Source organism: Dromiciops gliroides, chromosome 2, assembly GCF_019393635.1.
Source record: "Dromiciops gliroides isolate mDroGli1 chromosome 2, mDroGli1.pri, whole genome shotgun sequence".
Classification (NCBI taxonomy): Eukaryota; Metazoa; Chordata; class Mammalia; order Microbiotheria; family Microbiotheriidae; genus Dromiciops; species Dromiciops gliroides.
In genome coordinates, this window is record NC_057862.1 from 53530699 (window position 1) to 53547080 (window position 16382).

The 16382-nt window shown below is 45.9% G+C and overlaps 1 protein-coding gene across 1 annotated transcript in view; it reads right to left on the reverse strand.

Annotated features, from left to right (window-relative positions):
* Positions 1-278: 278 nt before the first annotated feature.
* USP54 (ubiquitin specific peptidase 54) overlaps positions 279-16382 on the reverse strand; it is a 108349-nt gene continuing 92245 nt past the window's right edge. The window contains 13 exon segments of the mRNA XM_043982360.1: positions 279-1908; positions 1910-1937; positions 1939-2052; positions 2054-2128; positions 2130-2146; positions 2148-2201; positions 2203-2381; positions 2384-2443; positions 3485-3671; positions 7091-7228; positions 7458-7576; positions 10955-12366; positions 15953-16145. Of these exon segments, the coding sequence (XP_043838295.1) occupies positions 1885-1908; positions 1910-1937; positions 1939-2052; positions 2054-2128; positions 2130-2146; positions 2148-2201; positions 2203-2381; positions 2384-2443; positions 3485-3671; positions 7091-7228; positions 7458-7576; positions 10955-12366; positions 15953-16145 (2600 nt within the window). The 3' untranslated portion in view covers positions 279-1884.

Below are 16382 nucleotides of genomic sequence, written 5' to 3' on the forward strand. Positions count from 1 at the left end.
AAATCTTTATAGGCTAAACAAAGGGCAAGGTCAGATAAGGTAAAATGGGGACAATGTCAAGGTTCAAAAAATGGAACTTAGCAAGTAAATGATTCTGGAGATATGACTAGACAGGAGTTTGAAAAAGATATGCAAGTTCTTTTTTTTTTTTTTTTTTTGCAGGGCAATGAGGGGTTAATTGACTTGCCCAGGGTCACACAGCTGAGTTAAGTGTCAAGTGTCTGAGGCTGGATTTGAACTCAGGTCCTCTTGAATCCAAGGCCAGTGCTTTATCCACTGCGCCACCTAGCTGCCCCCACAAAGATCTGCAAGTTTAATGTAAGTCAACAACATGATATAGCGAGCAAGAAAGCAAATTTTATTTTAATAGGCCTTAAGAGAGGCATAGTGTCCCAGAACAAGGGGAGAATCCTGTTCTTCTCTGCACTTAGTTTGGGGCACATTTAGGATGGTCATTGATAAGTGGGAAAGGAAAATGGTCAAGGAACTTCAAGTTCATGCTATATGAAGATCAACTGAAGGAACTAAGGATGTTAAGAAAAGGAATGCACAGGATGAACACCATAGTGATCTTCAAATATTTGAAGGGGCTATCACCCAGAAGAGAAATTAGAAATTAGATTTTTTTTCTGCTTGGCCCCAGTGGGTATAAATAAGATAAGAGGTAAAAATTGCCAGAGGGGGCCAATTGAAAATTGAGAAAAAGGAATGTTTCCTATCCAATTGGAGCTCTCCAAAAGCAGAATGAAATGCCTCAGAAGATGATGAGATGTGTGTTGATGCTGAGCACCAACCCCCTCTGCCCATGATCATTGGTCATCCATGTTGTAGAAGGATTCTTTGTTGTGGTCCCTTCAGACTCTGAGATTCTCCAATTCCTTGGACTTTCCCATGCCCCACACTCCTATTCCCAACCTCTTTTCACATGTGGATCCTTTTCACCCCTTCCCCACCGAGATGATATTTCTCTCCCATTGGTTGAACCAGCCTAGTGGTAAGTGGGGAGCTCTCGATTGCCTAGGATCCCCTGGGGGAAAAAAATGAAAATTTGGTAGGGAAAAGGATATGCAGCCACGTGTTAAATAGAACTCTCAGATTTATTCAAAAATTACTTTACAAAAACAATTATGTTTGGCCCTAAAATACTCACTTATTCTGGTGTTTGCAATGGCAAGGTGAGTGAGTGGCAGTAGTGGATCTGCTGCTTGAAAGAGGGGTTAGTGTGCTGACTCGGTTAGTGTGGTCTGTAGGAAAGGCAGGGGGTATATGTGACTGTGCTGGCAGCTCCACCCATATTCCCCATCATGAGAATGTGTGGGTGGGAAGGGAGTCTCGAGGCTAGGCTTCATGACTCCCTTTAGGTCTGGGCCAGACACAAGACAAGGAGAGAAACTACACAACCACATGTGTCTAGAGGAATCGGTGGGGGGAAGCAGGAAAGGAAGTAGTGAGTGGGATGAGAGGGGTTGTGGGGCGGGGAAGGGAGGTCTACAGAGAGAGGAAAAGAGTCTAACAGGACCGATGAGAACATGAACATGGCGGGAGGGCAGAAAATGGGAGTGCAGCAGGGGTGGGGACAAAATCAGCTAGATTGACCTTGAGATGCTCATCAGTGATATTTTCATGGGTTTGACCTTTAAAATTCTGGGTGGCTCTAAGGCTACAATTAAGTCAGAATTACCCTTTGTTGGCAGCACCTCATCCTAAAGCAGCTGCCCATTTTTCAAGAGAATTTAGCTGGGGATTCCATCAGTTCAAGTGTCTCTTGAGATTCAGAACCACTGAGGACACAGAGGTCTATACTGAAATGATCCTGGCAACAGCAATGACTGGCACATTAATGTGGGAGAAAAGAATAAGCCAAGAAGAGTAAAGAAGAGCCCCTCACCACCCACTGTGCTGTGGGCCCTGAGGCCCAGGTCAGCCCCCTTTGATGACGTCTGAGTGGCAAAAAGAGGCCTGTTTTGCTCCTGTTCTCCTGTGCCAGGTTGAGAGGCATAAGTGTTCTTTCTCCAGTCGTCATCAGGGGGTATGTCCACTCTTCTGGTCCAGACCCCGGGAGGAGCTAGGTATAAGGCTGGAATTCTGTGATATCTCCAGGGGCATAGAAAGAGTGCTGGGCAGTGATCGGGTGGCAGGCAATGGTGAGAGTGTGAGTGTGAATGAAAGTGTTTCCCCCATGACTGGGCATGTGGACCCTGGGAGTCCCTGGTTTCTGTCTGGCAGTGTGGCAGCGTGGGTCAACTGTGGCCAGAGCCCTGAGGTGGCCAAGGATCTGGTCTCAGAATGCTGGTTGGTCTCTGGCAATGGGCCCCAGGAGGAATCAGCTCTTGAAGGGCGTGGGAGGCTCTTGTAGTTCAGAGTCCCCCTGGTGTATTTGGCCCTTGGGAAGCTTCACCCCTGTCACACATAACCAGAAACTGCTGGACACTCCTTGAAGTTCCTAAAGAAATTTAAAAAAAAAATCACCTCCCATGTAGACCCAATTGATTTGTCCCTTCCCACGTGACCATCCCTAACCCTCATGCTCGCATTGTATTCTGGGAGGGTTTTGGTGTCTTATCCCATATAGCCTATCTATTTTGTCAGCCACCTAGACTCCAGGTACCCTTAAAGATAACAAGAGTGCCTTTTTCTTCATTTCATTAATGATGGCTCTGTATTCAAGAAGCACTCTACTTCCTCCATGCTGGGAGGAGGCAGCTGAACACTTGAGTTAACGTGTATGCTCCCATCCAGAGAGTCAGCTTTCCACCAGTCAAGTACCAATGAGGCACTTGTCAAGCTTCTCTCTCTCCCTAACTCCTCAATTTATGTCACATGGCCTCTGAGAATGGAAAGGCCCTGGGGCTGGAGACAGAGCCCGGGATTAGAGTCATGAGGGGATCTTGCTAAAAACACAACATGGAATGATTCTAGGGGTTAGAGTTCCCCACAGCTGGTCCAGCATGAATGGTACAAGTGTCTTCAGAATCCCTTAGGTCATCCCAAAGTCTGACCCTCCACAATTAAAGGAGCTCATCTAGGCCCCTGGGGGACCTAAGGGAGGGGTGAGAACCCTATCTCAGAGGCTAGGTCGGGGACCCCAGAGGGGCCACTTGCCCACACAGATGAGGCATAATTTAAGTAGTCATAATCCTTGTGGACAAAGCTGATGACAAATTCAGAATTTTTGATTCCAATTCTGGTGTCATCTAATCTTCTTTTACATGTTAGTCAAATTCTGACCAGGACAGGGAGAAAAAGCAGCAGCTCTGAGAAACTTAAATTTCTTTTGTGCTTCCTGCCCTTCACAGAATTCCATTCTGTCCTTTCCTCTGGCCCAGAAGTGATCTAGTCACAATTTTTACTTTGGTACTTCATCTCAAAAAAGAAGCCCCTAACCCAGATTCCATTCCCACCTCACAATTCCAATGTAACCAGCTCAGAAAGGCCCCCAGCAGAATGGCTGCTCGTTGCACAGGATCTGGGACCCAAGAGTTACCTGGGGCTCTATGGGGCTCCCCTGCCATGGTGGGCATCAGGACGTCAGGGGGCAGGAGCTGTGGCTGGGGAGGGAGGATCTGGGGACTGGGGAGGAACACAGGAGGGTCACGGATGACAGAGAGGGAGGAGGAGCTGGAACAACGGTGCCTGGTCTCCAAAGGATTTTTCCTCACGTTTGAAGTTTCCTTATAATGAAATGAGACAAAAAAGAAAAAAAAAACACAGAAATAAGGATTAACACAGCAGGGTGTGATTGGGGAAAACACAGTAAGGGAAAGTAAGGGACTAGGAACAGAGAGAGGAAACTGAAGCAGGAAGAATACTTGAAAGGTCTCCTGTCCAACTAGTTACTTCATGGGCCATCTCCCATTCCCATGGGCCTAATCAATATACCCTAATGAGGCTCCTGAATTCAATTAAGTGGTTGCCAAGTGCCTAGTGGGTACCAGGCCCTTGGGACAGGATCATAGATACATGTGTTCCTTTCCTGGAGCTGACAACCTAATGGGCAGGAGGGAAGGGACAAATTCACAAAGAACAAGAGCGGAGAATTCTCCTTGTGACCATGGGCCAGTGGCCAGACAGTTAATTGCTGCCAATGTCCAATTCCTCATCTGTAGTGAGGGGGACAGACTAGGGGATCTCAAGGACAAATATGAGTCTCTAAGTGGGAAGGGATCTTAGAAGCCCTCCGACCCTGTACAAAGAGTTCCCCTGATGTTTGACCACAGCTACATTCTGTATCCATGACATCTACAATCCTATCCGAGTGAGACCCCCACAAAGAAGACATTTAGACAAAGTGTGAAGGGAGATATGGAAGAGGGTGGGTCAGTGATGGTGTCCTGGAGGAAGCTGCCTGTGTCTGGGGGGATCACAGAGATAGGAGTGGGAAGGAAGAGCATGCGTTATGGAAAGTAACCCAGTTTGGCCAGACATGAAAATGCATGTATTTGTTTCCTTCCCGCCTAGCACGGTTCCTGGCATGAGTTCCCCCCCTGCTTGCTCCACATCCCTTTTCCTCAAACAAGGTACTTCACATGGACATGTTTACAATGCCAATACTCCAAATCTCTGTTTGTGCAGCTGTTCAACATCTTTGACCAGTGAGGTGGCCGCCACTCACTGAATTTTTCCCCATCTTTGTTCTTTCTGGATTGACTGATCATTTCTGGAGGGCAGGGCCTTTTTCCAGTTTTGTTTGGTGTCCAGAAGAGTGTCATGTATAGAGAAGAATTTAACAAAGGGTTTTTTTTTTTTATGGTAACAATGATGCTAGAATAGAAGTTCTATGAGAGGGGAGTCTGTTTCATCCTGTGTATGTGTCTCCTATCGCCTAACATGAGGTCTGGGCAGGTGTTAAATATTTAATTGTTAGATGAAGGAAAGCTGCATGAGATAAGCCTGAGTGGGTGGATCTGAACCAGATTTGGGAGAACACAGAATTCCAGAGTGGGTAATTTTGGATTATTTCATAAACAACGGGCAGCCACTGAAGGTTTCTGTGTACAGTGATCTGATCCTATCAGTGTCTTAGGTAGATTACTCAGGCAGCTACCTGGTGGATAGATTGGAAAAGGAAGAGAAACAGTTACAAAGCTACTACAAATGAAAGGAGCTAGCCACTGACTGATTGGCTTCGTCCGATGAGGCGAGATGAAAGACTCCAAGATTACTCATGCAGAGAATGGGAGGACGATGATGTCCCTGACAGAAACAGAGAAGACTCCTGAGCCTTCAGTGTACACTTTACCCTTATCTCAACAAGACTAGGTTTCCAGCAGGCTTCTAAACTCCATTCAAAAAGGTAAAGAGCCTGAGGCAGAGAGTCGAGTCCCCTTCAATGAATGCACCTGAACAAGATACAGAGAGTGGTTTGATAGACCAAGGATCCTGGCCTGTCTTCTTCCCTTAACAATGAGTCATTCCACAGGCTCCCCAAACAGTGCACTCAGCACTGCAAATGACCTATTTGATCCATTTTCTGGCTGATCAAGAGATCAGTCTCCTCTCCCCAAAACATTTCTCACCCATTCCCGAGCCTAACCATTCTCAGGGGCATGGTCATGGAGAGTTATGAGACGTGGGGGCAAGGTTGGGAAGGGTTGGGGTGACTGAAGAAACATTTCCCGTGGGTTGTCTCACCCATGTGAACAATCATTCCCTAAAGATAGAGGCACCAAATCTCTGCACCAGACACCAGCAAGGTGCAATAAGACCATGGAGTCCAGAGGAATTCTGGGAATACTACCAGGACAACTCCAGTCTCCACATTTAACCTGAGCTTACAGTATATTTGTTGTTAATGCCCTTTTGATGAAAATGGGAAGGCTCAGGAACTGGTGAATAAGGAGGTTTCTCTCCACCACAGACCAGTGAAGCAGAATCCCTGTGGAGCTTCTGAGTGGACTTCTATTGAATGTCATGGATACTGAACGTAGCTGTGGTCAAGCATCTACTGCTCTGGCCCAGCACGTGGATGTCCTCAAGCTGCCTTCAGATACTCCCTAGGAAGTCTGGGGATCTCAGCTGGCTGGGCTTCACCCACTCCTGGCCCACCAGAACTCAAGCTGTGAATATTCTATGGAAGCCTCAGGAAGCTTTTCCATCTGCCTCCAGCAGCATCAAGCCCTCCCAAGTCTGACTCCTCACACAGATTCCACATTACTCCTCTTCATGGACTTTTTGCTCCAGGGAAACTGGCCACTTACTGCTTGCTAAACTTGGCCCTGTCACCTCTTATCTCAGTGCCATGGCACCGGCTTTTTCCAAGGCTGGGATGGCCTCTCATGCCATCTCCACAGACCCTTGGCTTCTTTTGAGGCTCAGCTCAGGCATCATCTCCCATAGAAGCTTTTCCATCAGCTATCATGAGTGCTCTCTCCTTTCTCAAATCATATTTTCATGATTCATCTGCCTCAATGGTGTACTCTAGCAGAAAGAATGTGAGATCCCAGAGGGCTGGTGCTGTTGTTTTCTCATCATATCCTTGATACTTATGCCTTGTTCATAGGAGGCATATAATAAATTTGATGAAGTGAATGAAATTTCTCCTAGTAAAGGTGACTCTTTTCAGCTGAAGTCCGATGCAACTTGAATCAGTGACAGTTACCCTAACTTCATCTGCTCTCCTTCCTTTGGCCAAAAGGTTAGGTTCTGTTGAAGGGAACCCCAGAAGTCCCTTCTGTTGTTGTTCAGCCGTGCCCAACTGTCTGTGAGCTCGTGCACTTGTCCATGGGATTTTCTTGGCAAAGATAATGGAGTGGTTGGCCAGTCCCTGCCTCCCTCAAATTCAGGCCATGTTTGTATCCTTCATCCTAAAGCCAATTCCTCCAGAAGAAAATGAGCAAACTACTCTAGGCAAGGAGCACCTCTCCCCACCAGGCCTTCCTGAATGCATAGCTGTCAAGAGTGATAACTGACAAAAGCCAAATGTGGGTAGTGGGCACTGCCTACTCACCTTAATATAGATCAGAAGTCCAAGGACACTTCCCACAGAACACAGGGTCAATTTTTGTCTACCCTACTACCTGAATTTCCTTGAGTACTTCTTTGTCAAAGAAGTAGTTGTATTCTGGGTAAGCTAGTCCTTCATCTGACTTACAAAACTGTGAGAAGACATGGGGGTTTCCTCCCTGCCCAAGACAACAGTGCCACTGAGACTTCGTGAAATACGTCGGAAATTCTCTGCGGTGTACAGCTCTCCTTCATCCTCCTTCACAGAGCCTCGGCAAGATGCAGCCTTCAGAGAGAAAGACACCAAGAGAGTGTCAGGGATAGATACCTGACATGCCCTGAGCTCACAAGGACCCTGAGAAACTCATTCAAGTATTTGTTCAAACTTTTTCTGTTAACTTCTCTTCATCTGTTATCTCTATGCTGAACGCCCCTGCCCGAAACCCTGAAAGCCCAACCAACTTCTTCCCAATCTATCAACCCATGACCAGTGTGCTTGTCACCAAGACTACTACCTGAGAGGTAGGTACCATGCTTGCCCCATGAAGACTGTGTTCCATTTCTCCTGCTGGCATCTGTGAGAGATCAAAGCCCGGGGCCGAATGTAGTCTCCTCCCTACAATGTTTGTGGAGCCTGGGAAAGGAAGTAGAGACATAAATGGAACACTTCCTTCCTGGAGGGCCTGACTGATAAAACACTGGGGAAGTGGAGGCAGGAAGAGGGCTAAGAATATGGATACCTTTCTGCAAGTGCAAGGGTCCCCACCCTAAGCCAAAGGGCCTTGGGTAACAATCTCTAGACAGCTGCACATTCTCCCACATAGATCTTTTAACAACAGCCTCATCATCTCATCTGATTTTTGGAAGCATGCCCAGCTTCTGTCAGAGCCTTTGGGCACAAGTGTATGTTTGTAACATTCACTTGTGAAATTTCTCTGACATGGTGGCTCTGTAGAGAAACTATGGTGGCAAAAGAAAGCTGGCCTCCTCCCTGGGGGACCCTTGATCTGCCTAGCATTGTGGTGGGTGTACATTCTCTTTGCTGCTAAGCAGGGGGCCTAGTCATCAAGCTTGCTCTCAAGCAGTAGTTTGTGTCTGGACTTCCCTAGTCCTCAATCAGCATTTCTCCCAGCATCAAGTATACTACCTGGTACATAGCAGGTGCCTAATAAATGCTTGATGAAGTAAATTTTAATGCTTACTGAATAGTTCTTAAAACATTACACATCCCTATGTAACTGAGCACTTTGTAAACACTTTGTGATGATAAACCAGGCAAGAGAACAGGAATTTCCTGAGGATTTGCTAACCCATTTATTGACACTGGTCGGCCCCTTCCTAACAGAGATCATTTCCCCAATTAATCAATCAGTGTTGTCTGCTTACTTTATTCTGTGGCCCTTCAGCACTTGTGCATTCGAATCCCCACCAGGCACTATCCAAAGGAAAAACTGATTCGGTTCAGAAGGTATTTTGATCTTTTAATTCAATACTTTCATATTTCAAGGATCAGTAGGTTAGCCAGTTAGAATTCCCTCCATTAACACACACTGCCCACCCTCTTGCCAGAGAAAAACTTGCAGATGTTCTTTTTCATGCTGTTGTGGCTCCAAATTCCCCTTCCTGGGGTCAGCCTAGTGATCTAAGTGTCCACATTTAGTTCAGGTGGTCCTCAGGCCACAGAGACACATAAGTCTGTTACCAGGACCATAAAAAAAGCCTTTCTAGAGTGCTTGTGTGAGTGTAGAACCTTCAAGAACTCAGGGTTACCTGGATACCATGCTGAGGGATTAGGAAAGGATCTAGTGGTGGTCTGATTCAACAGTTTAAGAAATAAATAGGTTTGGTTATGTTTCAGTATGGTTTCTAAAACCCACATAACCATACAAATTTTAGTTCAATTTGCCATTGAGTAAAGAAATTAGGCTCAGTTTGGGACTCAGTACAGCTAATTTCAGGTTTTGATTCACATTCTTGACTTGTATTTTATTAGCACAAGGCAGAGAATTTTTTTTTGGGGGGGGTTCAAAACTGTTTTAAGGAAGCTCCCTCCCTGGAGGCAATTTAGCAGCTTAGCAGCTTGCCTTATAATCAGACAGAGTTGCAGGGGGACAACTAGACTTAGCATGGTCACACAGCCAATGTGTGTCAGAATCAGGCCTTACAGTAGGTACTTAATACTCCACTGGCTGAAATGGCATGCCGGGATTGGGAACTATGTCCAAAAAGTCAATAAACTGTGTATCTCCTTCAATCCAGTGATACCATGACCAGATCTATGCCCCAAAGAGATTAAAAAAAAGAAGAAAAGGATCCATCCAGACAAAATTGTTTATAGTAACTCTCTTGGTAAAACCCCAAAACTGGAAAGTAAGGAAATATCTGCAAATGGGGAATGGAAGAACCAATTATGTAACGGAATACTGCTGTGCCATAAAAAATGATGAAAGGAATAATTTCAGTGAAACCTGGGAACACTTGCATGCTACTGACTTCCTGCCAGAGAGGTGACTGACTCAGGGTGCAGAATGAGACATATTTTGGGGGTATGGCCAACATATTCTTTTCCTTGACTATGCATATTGATTATGAGGATTTTCTTTTTAAATGGTGGGGATGAAAGGGAGGGAGAAAATTATTTTTTTCACTGAAAAAAATAAAATGCAATAAAAAATGGTACTGAGTAATTGCAGCAGTTGAGCCTGCACTCCATGGGAACTACATGCTCAAGAGAGAAAAAATTAATAAAAATCACTGAATTTTAAGAGATGAAAGGGACTTTAGAGTTCTTTTACTTTACAGATATCCTCTCTAGCCCTCATTTGTCTTTTTGTTTGTTTGTTTGTTTGTTTTTGCTGGGAAATGGGGGTTAAGTGACTTGCCCAGGGTCACACAGCTAGTAAGTGTCAAGTGTCTGAGGCCAGATTTGAACTCAGGTACTCCTGAATCCAGGGCCGGTGCTTTATCCACTGCACCCCTTAGCCACCCCCCTCATTTGTCTTTTATGTGTTATTGAAGGTCATACTAATTTATAGCAAAGCAGAGACTAGAATGCAGGTGTCTTGATTCCCAGTCAACCACTGTTTTAGCAATTCTGAAAACAAAATTCATTTTAAATTGAACATCAATGTGATGTTTTGCCATTTTAAATGGATCAAGCTTTGTACTAAAATGATCTATTTCATGCCTTCTACCTGCATGAACAAGCCAAACGCCTGTGATGTGACCCGCAAGCCACAGACATCATTATTATATGATATATATGATACAGGTATCATACACACATGTATATATAGGTATATATGTACATATATACATGTGGATATATATTTGTGTGCACACACATATGAGGGATGTGTGTCAGAGAGAGATTACCTCCACACACACACCCAAAAGGCCAGTGATTAGACACAAATAAATCATAGTCCCACAAGCTTTGAATTTTAGGAATCAGTTAGAGATTTCCTTAGAGGCTCATATTAACTTTAACCCTATCATGTATGAAGGGATCAAGGCATGGTGAAAATTTAATGGGTCTTTGTAAGGATCTGGAAATGTCATCCTAGAGACTTGGCTTATTAGAGCAGCCCTAATAAAAGATGGACCCAGAGGGTAAATCTGACTGGAATACTTCCAGTCCCAAGGCCTGTTGGCATGCCTATTCTCCTAAGCCCATTAGTCAATCTCTGTATATGACATCACTCTTCAGTAGATCCCTTAGTTCCTAAGTGTAGAATAATGCGGGAGTCAGACTTGCATGGCCTCTACTTTTCAGGGAGGCAGAAGTCACTGGCTGGAGGGTCAGGGGTTCTTTTTAACAAGCCTATTCCCTATTCCCATTCTGGACTGAGAAATATTGTTGGTATTTGTCCTGACAGTTTTACTAGTTTATCAGAAATGTAATCATATCCTAATGCCATGCCCATGACTAATACTAGTCAAAACTCACCCACACCTCTTTACATTTCCCCAGCTCCCAGTTTAAAATCCTCCTGCCTGATCACACGCTTACCTGGATGACCAAGGGATTGCTGTGATGTAGCCTGCCTCCCAGGCCCAGGCTGGCCAACCTGAGATGCCTGCAGACTGGCCTGGTAAAGAGACTCCAGCTCTGAGGCCTCCTGCTCTGTGTCCTCATTCCAGTGTGGGTGCAGATGCATATGGTTTCTCTCAGGATGGATGAGACCAATGCAGGGGTCTTGAGGGGAGGGGTTCCTCCCGGACCCATGAATCCATGTGCCGTTTTCATGATCAGAGTGAGGACCAGAGAGACTAACATTGCCCCCCCAATGGTCCAGGGACAGGGAAGTCCCTAAGTCATCATCATTGCCTACCTCCTTTGGCCCAACATCTTCCCTTTGGGACAGCTTCCCTGGGAGCACGGCTGAGTCTGCCGCATCACTGCCGTGTGGGGAAGGGCTTATGGAAAGGGCATGGCGACCAGAGGGCCCTTCCCGGGAAGTCTGCCAATCCCTCCCATCCAAAGAATTCTGCTGTTTTTCCCAAGAAGAGGGGCCATTCCCTTGACCCTGTGGGACCGGTATTCTGGAGTCCGAAGGAGGTGACTCCTTTCTCAGTCTAGATGTCAGTTTCCTATCTTGGGGACCTGCAGTGACCCAGTTTCTTTCACAAATAAGATTCTTTGGGGAAACCCCATGCATTCTCTGGAACTGCTCTGCCAGGGAGCGGACCAGTCCCTTTGTGCTGGGGACTTCTGGCTTAAGGACCTCTTCAGTGCCCCGCTCCCCTTGTGAAATGAACAAAGTTTCATGGCTACTGGTTTGGGGGCACCTGTTAGTTTTCTGTGTAGAATCTGGAGGAAAATGAAGCCAATGGGAGGAAGCAGTAGATCCTTTGGGGGGACAGGCCCCATGCACAGGGAGACTGGACCAAGCTGAACAACTTGGAGAATCATGGCCGGGACTTTGTGAATTCCCCCTGTCAGGGGAGACCTTGGGGACCCGATGTGACCGTAGTGGCACCAGGGCAGGCAAAGCTGCAGGATCACTTTTCTCTGGGTACTGCTGCTGGCCGGAATTTCTCCCTTCCTGAGGGGGAGTTCTGTTGCCGCTGCTGCCACCCTTACAACCCAGCAGCCCCTCTGCTGGGGCTCCTGGAGGTTCCCTACCTGGAGGAGAAACTATCTCAGGCCTCCTCAGCTTGTGAGATAAGCCTTGTCTGCAGAAAGGAGAGAAAGCATGGCCATCCGCATTAGCGGAGGAAGTTAAGAGGTTGGGGAAGGACCTTCTGGGGGAACTGGGCCGTAGGGTGGGTGAGGAGGGTGACTCTGAAGACAGTAATGAGTGCGATTCATGGCAGGAAGTAGATGAGGGGAAGAAAGAACTGGTCCCAAACTCGATGTCCTTGCTGGGCTCCAGCTGTGCCTCCTGACTCAACAGTACTTGGAGCGGGATAGACTGTTCACTGAAATAAATGGGAAGAACCAATCAACTATTTCTAATGGCAAAAAAAGGTCACATAAAAAATTGCTAATTTTATTTGCTCTGTTATAGAGTCAACATGATTCTCCACAGATTCTTCCATGTTTTGGATGATAAAAATAAATGGAGAGGCAAGCACAAAAAAGTTGTTTAAGGGGTTCACAAACAAGAAAGCACATGGTCAACACACACACACACACACACACACACCTATATAGATACCCACACTGCCATTTCCCCCCACAGACACACCCACACCCCCCAACACCCCCTCAGACACACCCCTCCACACCCACACAGACACCCCCCCATGCACACACACTCACACCCCCCACAGACACACACATTCACACCCATCCTGCCCCCCCCACACCCCTCAGTCAATAGTGGCCTCTTTTTCCTGAAGTGATGCATTTCCTCAAATGGCCCTCCTCCAAGTGATACAAGCCTATTACGAAGAGTCTATCCCCATAACACCCACTGCCCCTGCACTCCTACTCCATTCATACTCTGCTATAAATTTGTGGGTGATAGGAGAAAAGCAAGGCCAGGAAATGTCTCCCCTCCAACAGCAATAACCCAGAAGGGAGGGGTCAGCAATAAAGGAAGAAAGGAGAGGGGAGCAAAGGTGGTATTGACAGATGATCTTTTTATAGAAAGTTTTACGGTTTGCAAAAGCACTTTCAATATAGTTAATTCGATTCTCATAACAACTCTGTGAGGGAGGTGCTATTATTTTTGTCATTTTACAAACAAGGAAACCGAGGCTAAGAAAGGTTAAGTGACTTGCCCAGAGTCACACAACTATTGATTCTCTGGGGCAGGAACTGAATCCAGGTCTTTCTGACTCCAAGTCTAGCATTCTGTCCACTATAGAAAAGCATGTGATCCCAAAAGACCACATGGGTTCTCTCACTAAGTCAAGGGGAGGTGGATCTTGGGTCAGGAGATTCAGTGGAAATCAACTACTTTATTTTGTTTTTCCTAATCAAATCCAAACTAGATAATATTACATACTAAAATCTTTCTCCAAGGCAATAATTAGATTCTTGATTTTTTTTCAACTAATCATTTTACTTAATTCTTCACTAATTATTGCTTTTTACTTTTGCTTTAAAAGCTCCACAAAGGAAATAGTCAAAGACAACAGTAATCACTGAGATTAATCAACTGGTTTAGATGTTAACTGGAACTAGTTTAGCTATTTAGTCCTGATCAACTAACACTTTTCTAAGTTGACTATTTTGAAACCTAAATTGCTTACATCTAAATTAAGTCCCTATGAAGTCTAATCAATGGCCTAATATGAAAGTTAAAAAACAAAATAGGGGACTGCTAGGTGGCACAGTGGATAAACCACTGGCCCTGGATTCAGGAGGACCTGAGTTCAAATCCGGCCTCAGACACTTGACACTTCATAGCTGTGTGACCCAGGACAAGTCACTTAACCCTCATTGCCCTGCCCCCCTCCAAAAAAAAGAAGATCCTGGGGGTCAGCAGAAGAAATGGTCCTCTTCACAACTGCTCCATTAAGCTTTTGGAGGAAAGGGGCAAGAGGCAGTCTTCTTCTCTTTCTTGGGGCAATGAGGGTTAAGTGACTTACCCAGGGTCACATAGCTAGTAAGTGTCAAGTGTCTGAGCCCATATTTGAACTTAGGTCCTCCTGAATCCAGGGCTGGTGCTTTGTCTACTATGCCACCTAGCTGCCCTTCCATTAAGCTTTTTTTTTTTTTTTTTTTGGTGAGGCAATTGGGATTAAGCGACTTGCCCAGGGTCACACAGCTAGTAAGTGTCAAGTGTCTGAGGCCGGATTTGAACTCAGGTACTCCTGACTCCAGGGCCGATGCTCTATCCACTGCACCACCTAGCTGCCCCTATTCTATCCTTTTTTTGAGGGGGAGGGGCAGGGCAATGAGGGTTAAGTGACTTGCCCAGGGTCACACAGCTAGTAAGTGTCAAGTGTCTGAGGCTGGATTTGAACTCAGGTCCTCCTGAATCCAGGGCCAGTGCTTTATCCACTGTGCCACCTAGCTGCGCCCCCCCCCGTTAAGTTTTAAAAACAGTATTACACTTCCATATAAAACCACTGAATTTATTTCTTGAAAATTCTGTCCCATTTCCATCTGAAGTCAACCTACCAGTTTACTGTTTTACAAAATCCTATCTATTCCAAAAAGATCTACCTCCAGAAACTATCACTTTGACACCTGGAAGTGGCAGGAACCCCAAACCTAAGGAAGTTCTCAAAAGGAACTAAGATTCTCCTTCCTTAGAGGTGAATCAGAATGATCTTCACCAAATGCCTTCTGCTCTCTCTGTTTTCATGGGGGATGGGTGGCACTGAGGTGACTAGACACACAGTGATCAGTGCTGCTTTGAAGGTATATATGCAAGAATACAGGGGCAGCTAGGTGGCGCAGTGGATAGAGCATCGGCCCTGGAGTCAGGAGGACCTGAGTTCAAATCCGACCTCAGACATTTGACACTTACTAGCTGTGTGACCCTGGGCAAGTCACTTAACCCCAATTGCCTCACCAAAAAAAAAAAAAAAAAAAAAAGAATATATTCCTTAGGAAGCAGTGCCCAGGAAGAGAGGCACACACATCACCAGGGCCACATGGATCATGTGAGTACACAGGTCCAGGGCTGGATTCCCTCAGGATGCTGGAGCATGTGGGTCTGTGAGCTAACCTGTACTTTTCCAGGTTTCTGGAAGTCTTTAGAGAAGAGAGTAACAGCGCTCTAAACTCTTGTAAGATTTGACTAAGTGACCTGCAATCACAAATTTGCTCCTGGTGAGACCATCCTACTTGCATATATACATACCATTTTGAAAAAAGTGTTCAAATCCTGCCAGAAGCAGAAATCCACTTTCACTGGCTATAAAGCTGGGCGACAGCACCATTTCTCATAAATACTGGGGTATCGTTACTATGCTGGTTACCTAGCCTCGAAATATTGGGCCACTACAATTGTCTGGACTTGCAAGAATTTCCCAGGGCTGAATTCATGCTGAGAAGAATGATGCAGTAAAGCTGACCCACGGATTTTCTCAGTGTCAGTCCCCAGAGTCATCTGTGCTTACCTATCTAGGACAGAGCGCTGCAGCAGAATCCTGTGCAAGAAGAATTATCATCCCTTGCTTCTAGATCATGAGCCTTGACTGTTTCATGAAGGAGGCTAAAACTAGCTTGTCTTCATCTACTCGTAGGCTGAATTACTGTTGCCAAACTTAATTTGTCTTCAAATCTTAGCGATTTCTAATAGATACAAGTCACTACTTCTCTTCCAGTTTTAGGGAGAAAGATAAAAGTAACCTTCTTACTTGTGGGCCTCTCTTTCTACTTTTTAACAACCAAGTTTATAACCTTAGTAGGACCCTCCACTTTCCCTGCCTCAGTACCTGATGAAGAAAGTCACACTTAATTGATGAAGGGAAGCTTTTTCTGGGGATTCCTCTCTCCTTCCCAATCTACCAATGCAGGAAGAGTTCTCTCTCTCTCCAGAGCACCCACCGTGCCGTGACCTCCCCTGATGTCCACAGGCTATCGTGACCTCCCAGGCACTACCTTGTTGGCTGAAGGAGGGAGCCCCCCAACACCGGTGCTGGTGGCGGTGGTGGTGGCGACGGCGGCGGTTGCTGTTGCTGCATGCGATCCTGGAGGCTCCGTGCTTTTCGGATACAGATTTGTAACTTCTTATCAACTATGGTTCTGCTGAGCGTGCTAGAGCTGGCACCATGCAGGGCAAGTCTTAGTTTAGCTAAAATGCAAAACAAAAACACAAACAAAAACACAAACACACAGCAGAAACAGAACACACGCACACACACAAAGAATAAAATGGAACCAAAAATGAGCAATGAAATGCAGTAACTTAAAAGATGCAGCAGGAGCACAAGACACAGAACATGCAGAGGCTGCTGAGGGGAGGGAGCTGGCCAGCCCTGCCTAGAAGACATCTTGCAGCGCCAAAGCCAAGGGGATCACAGAGGGAATT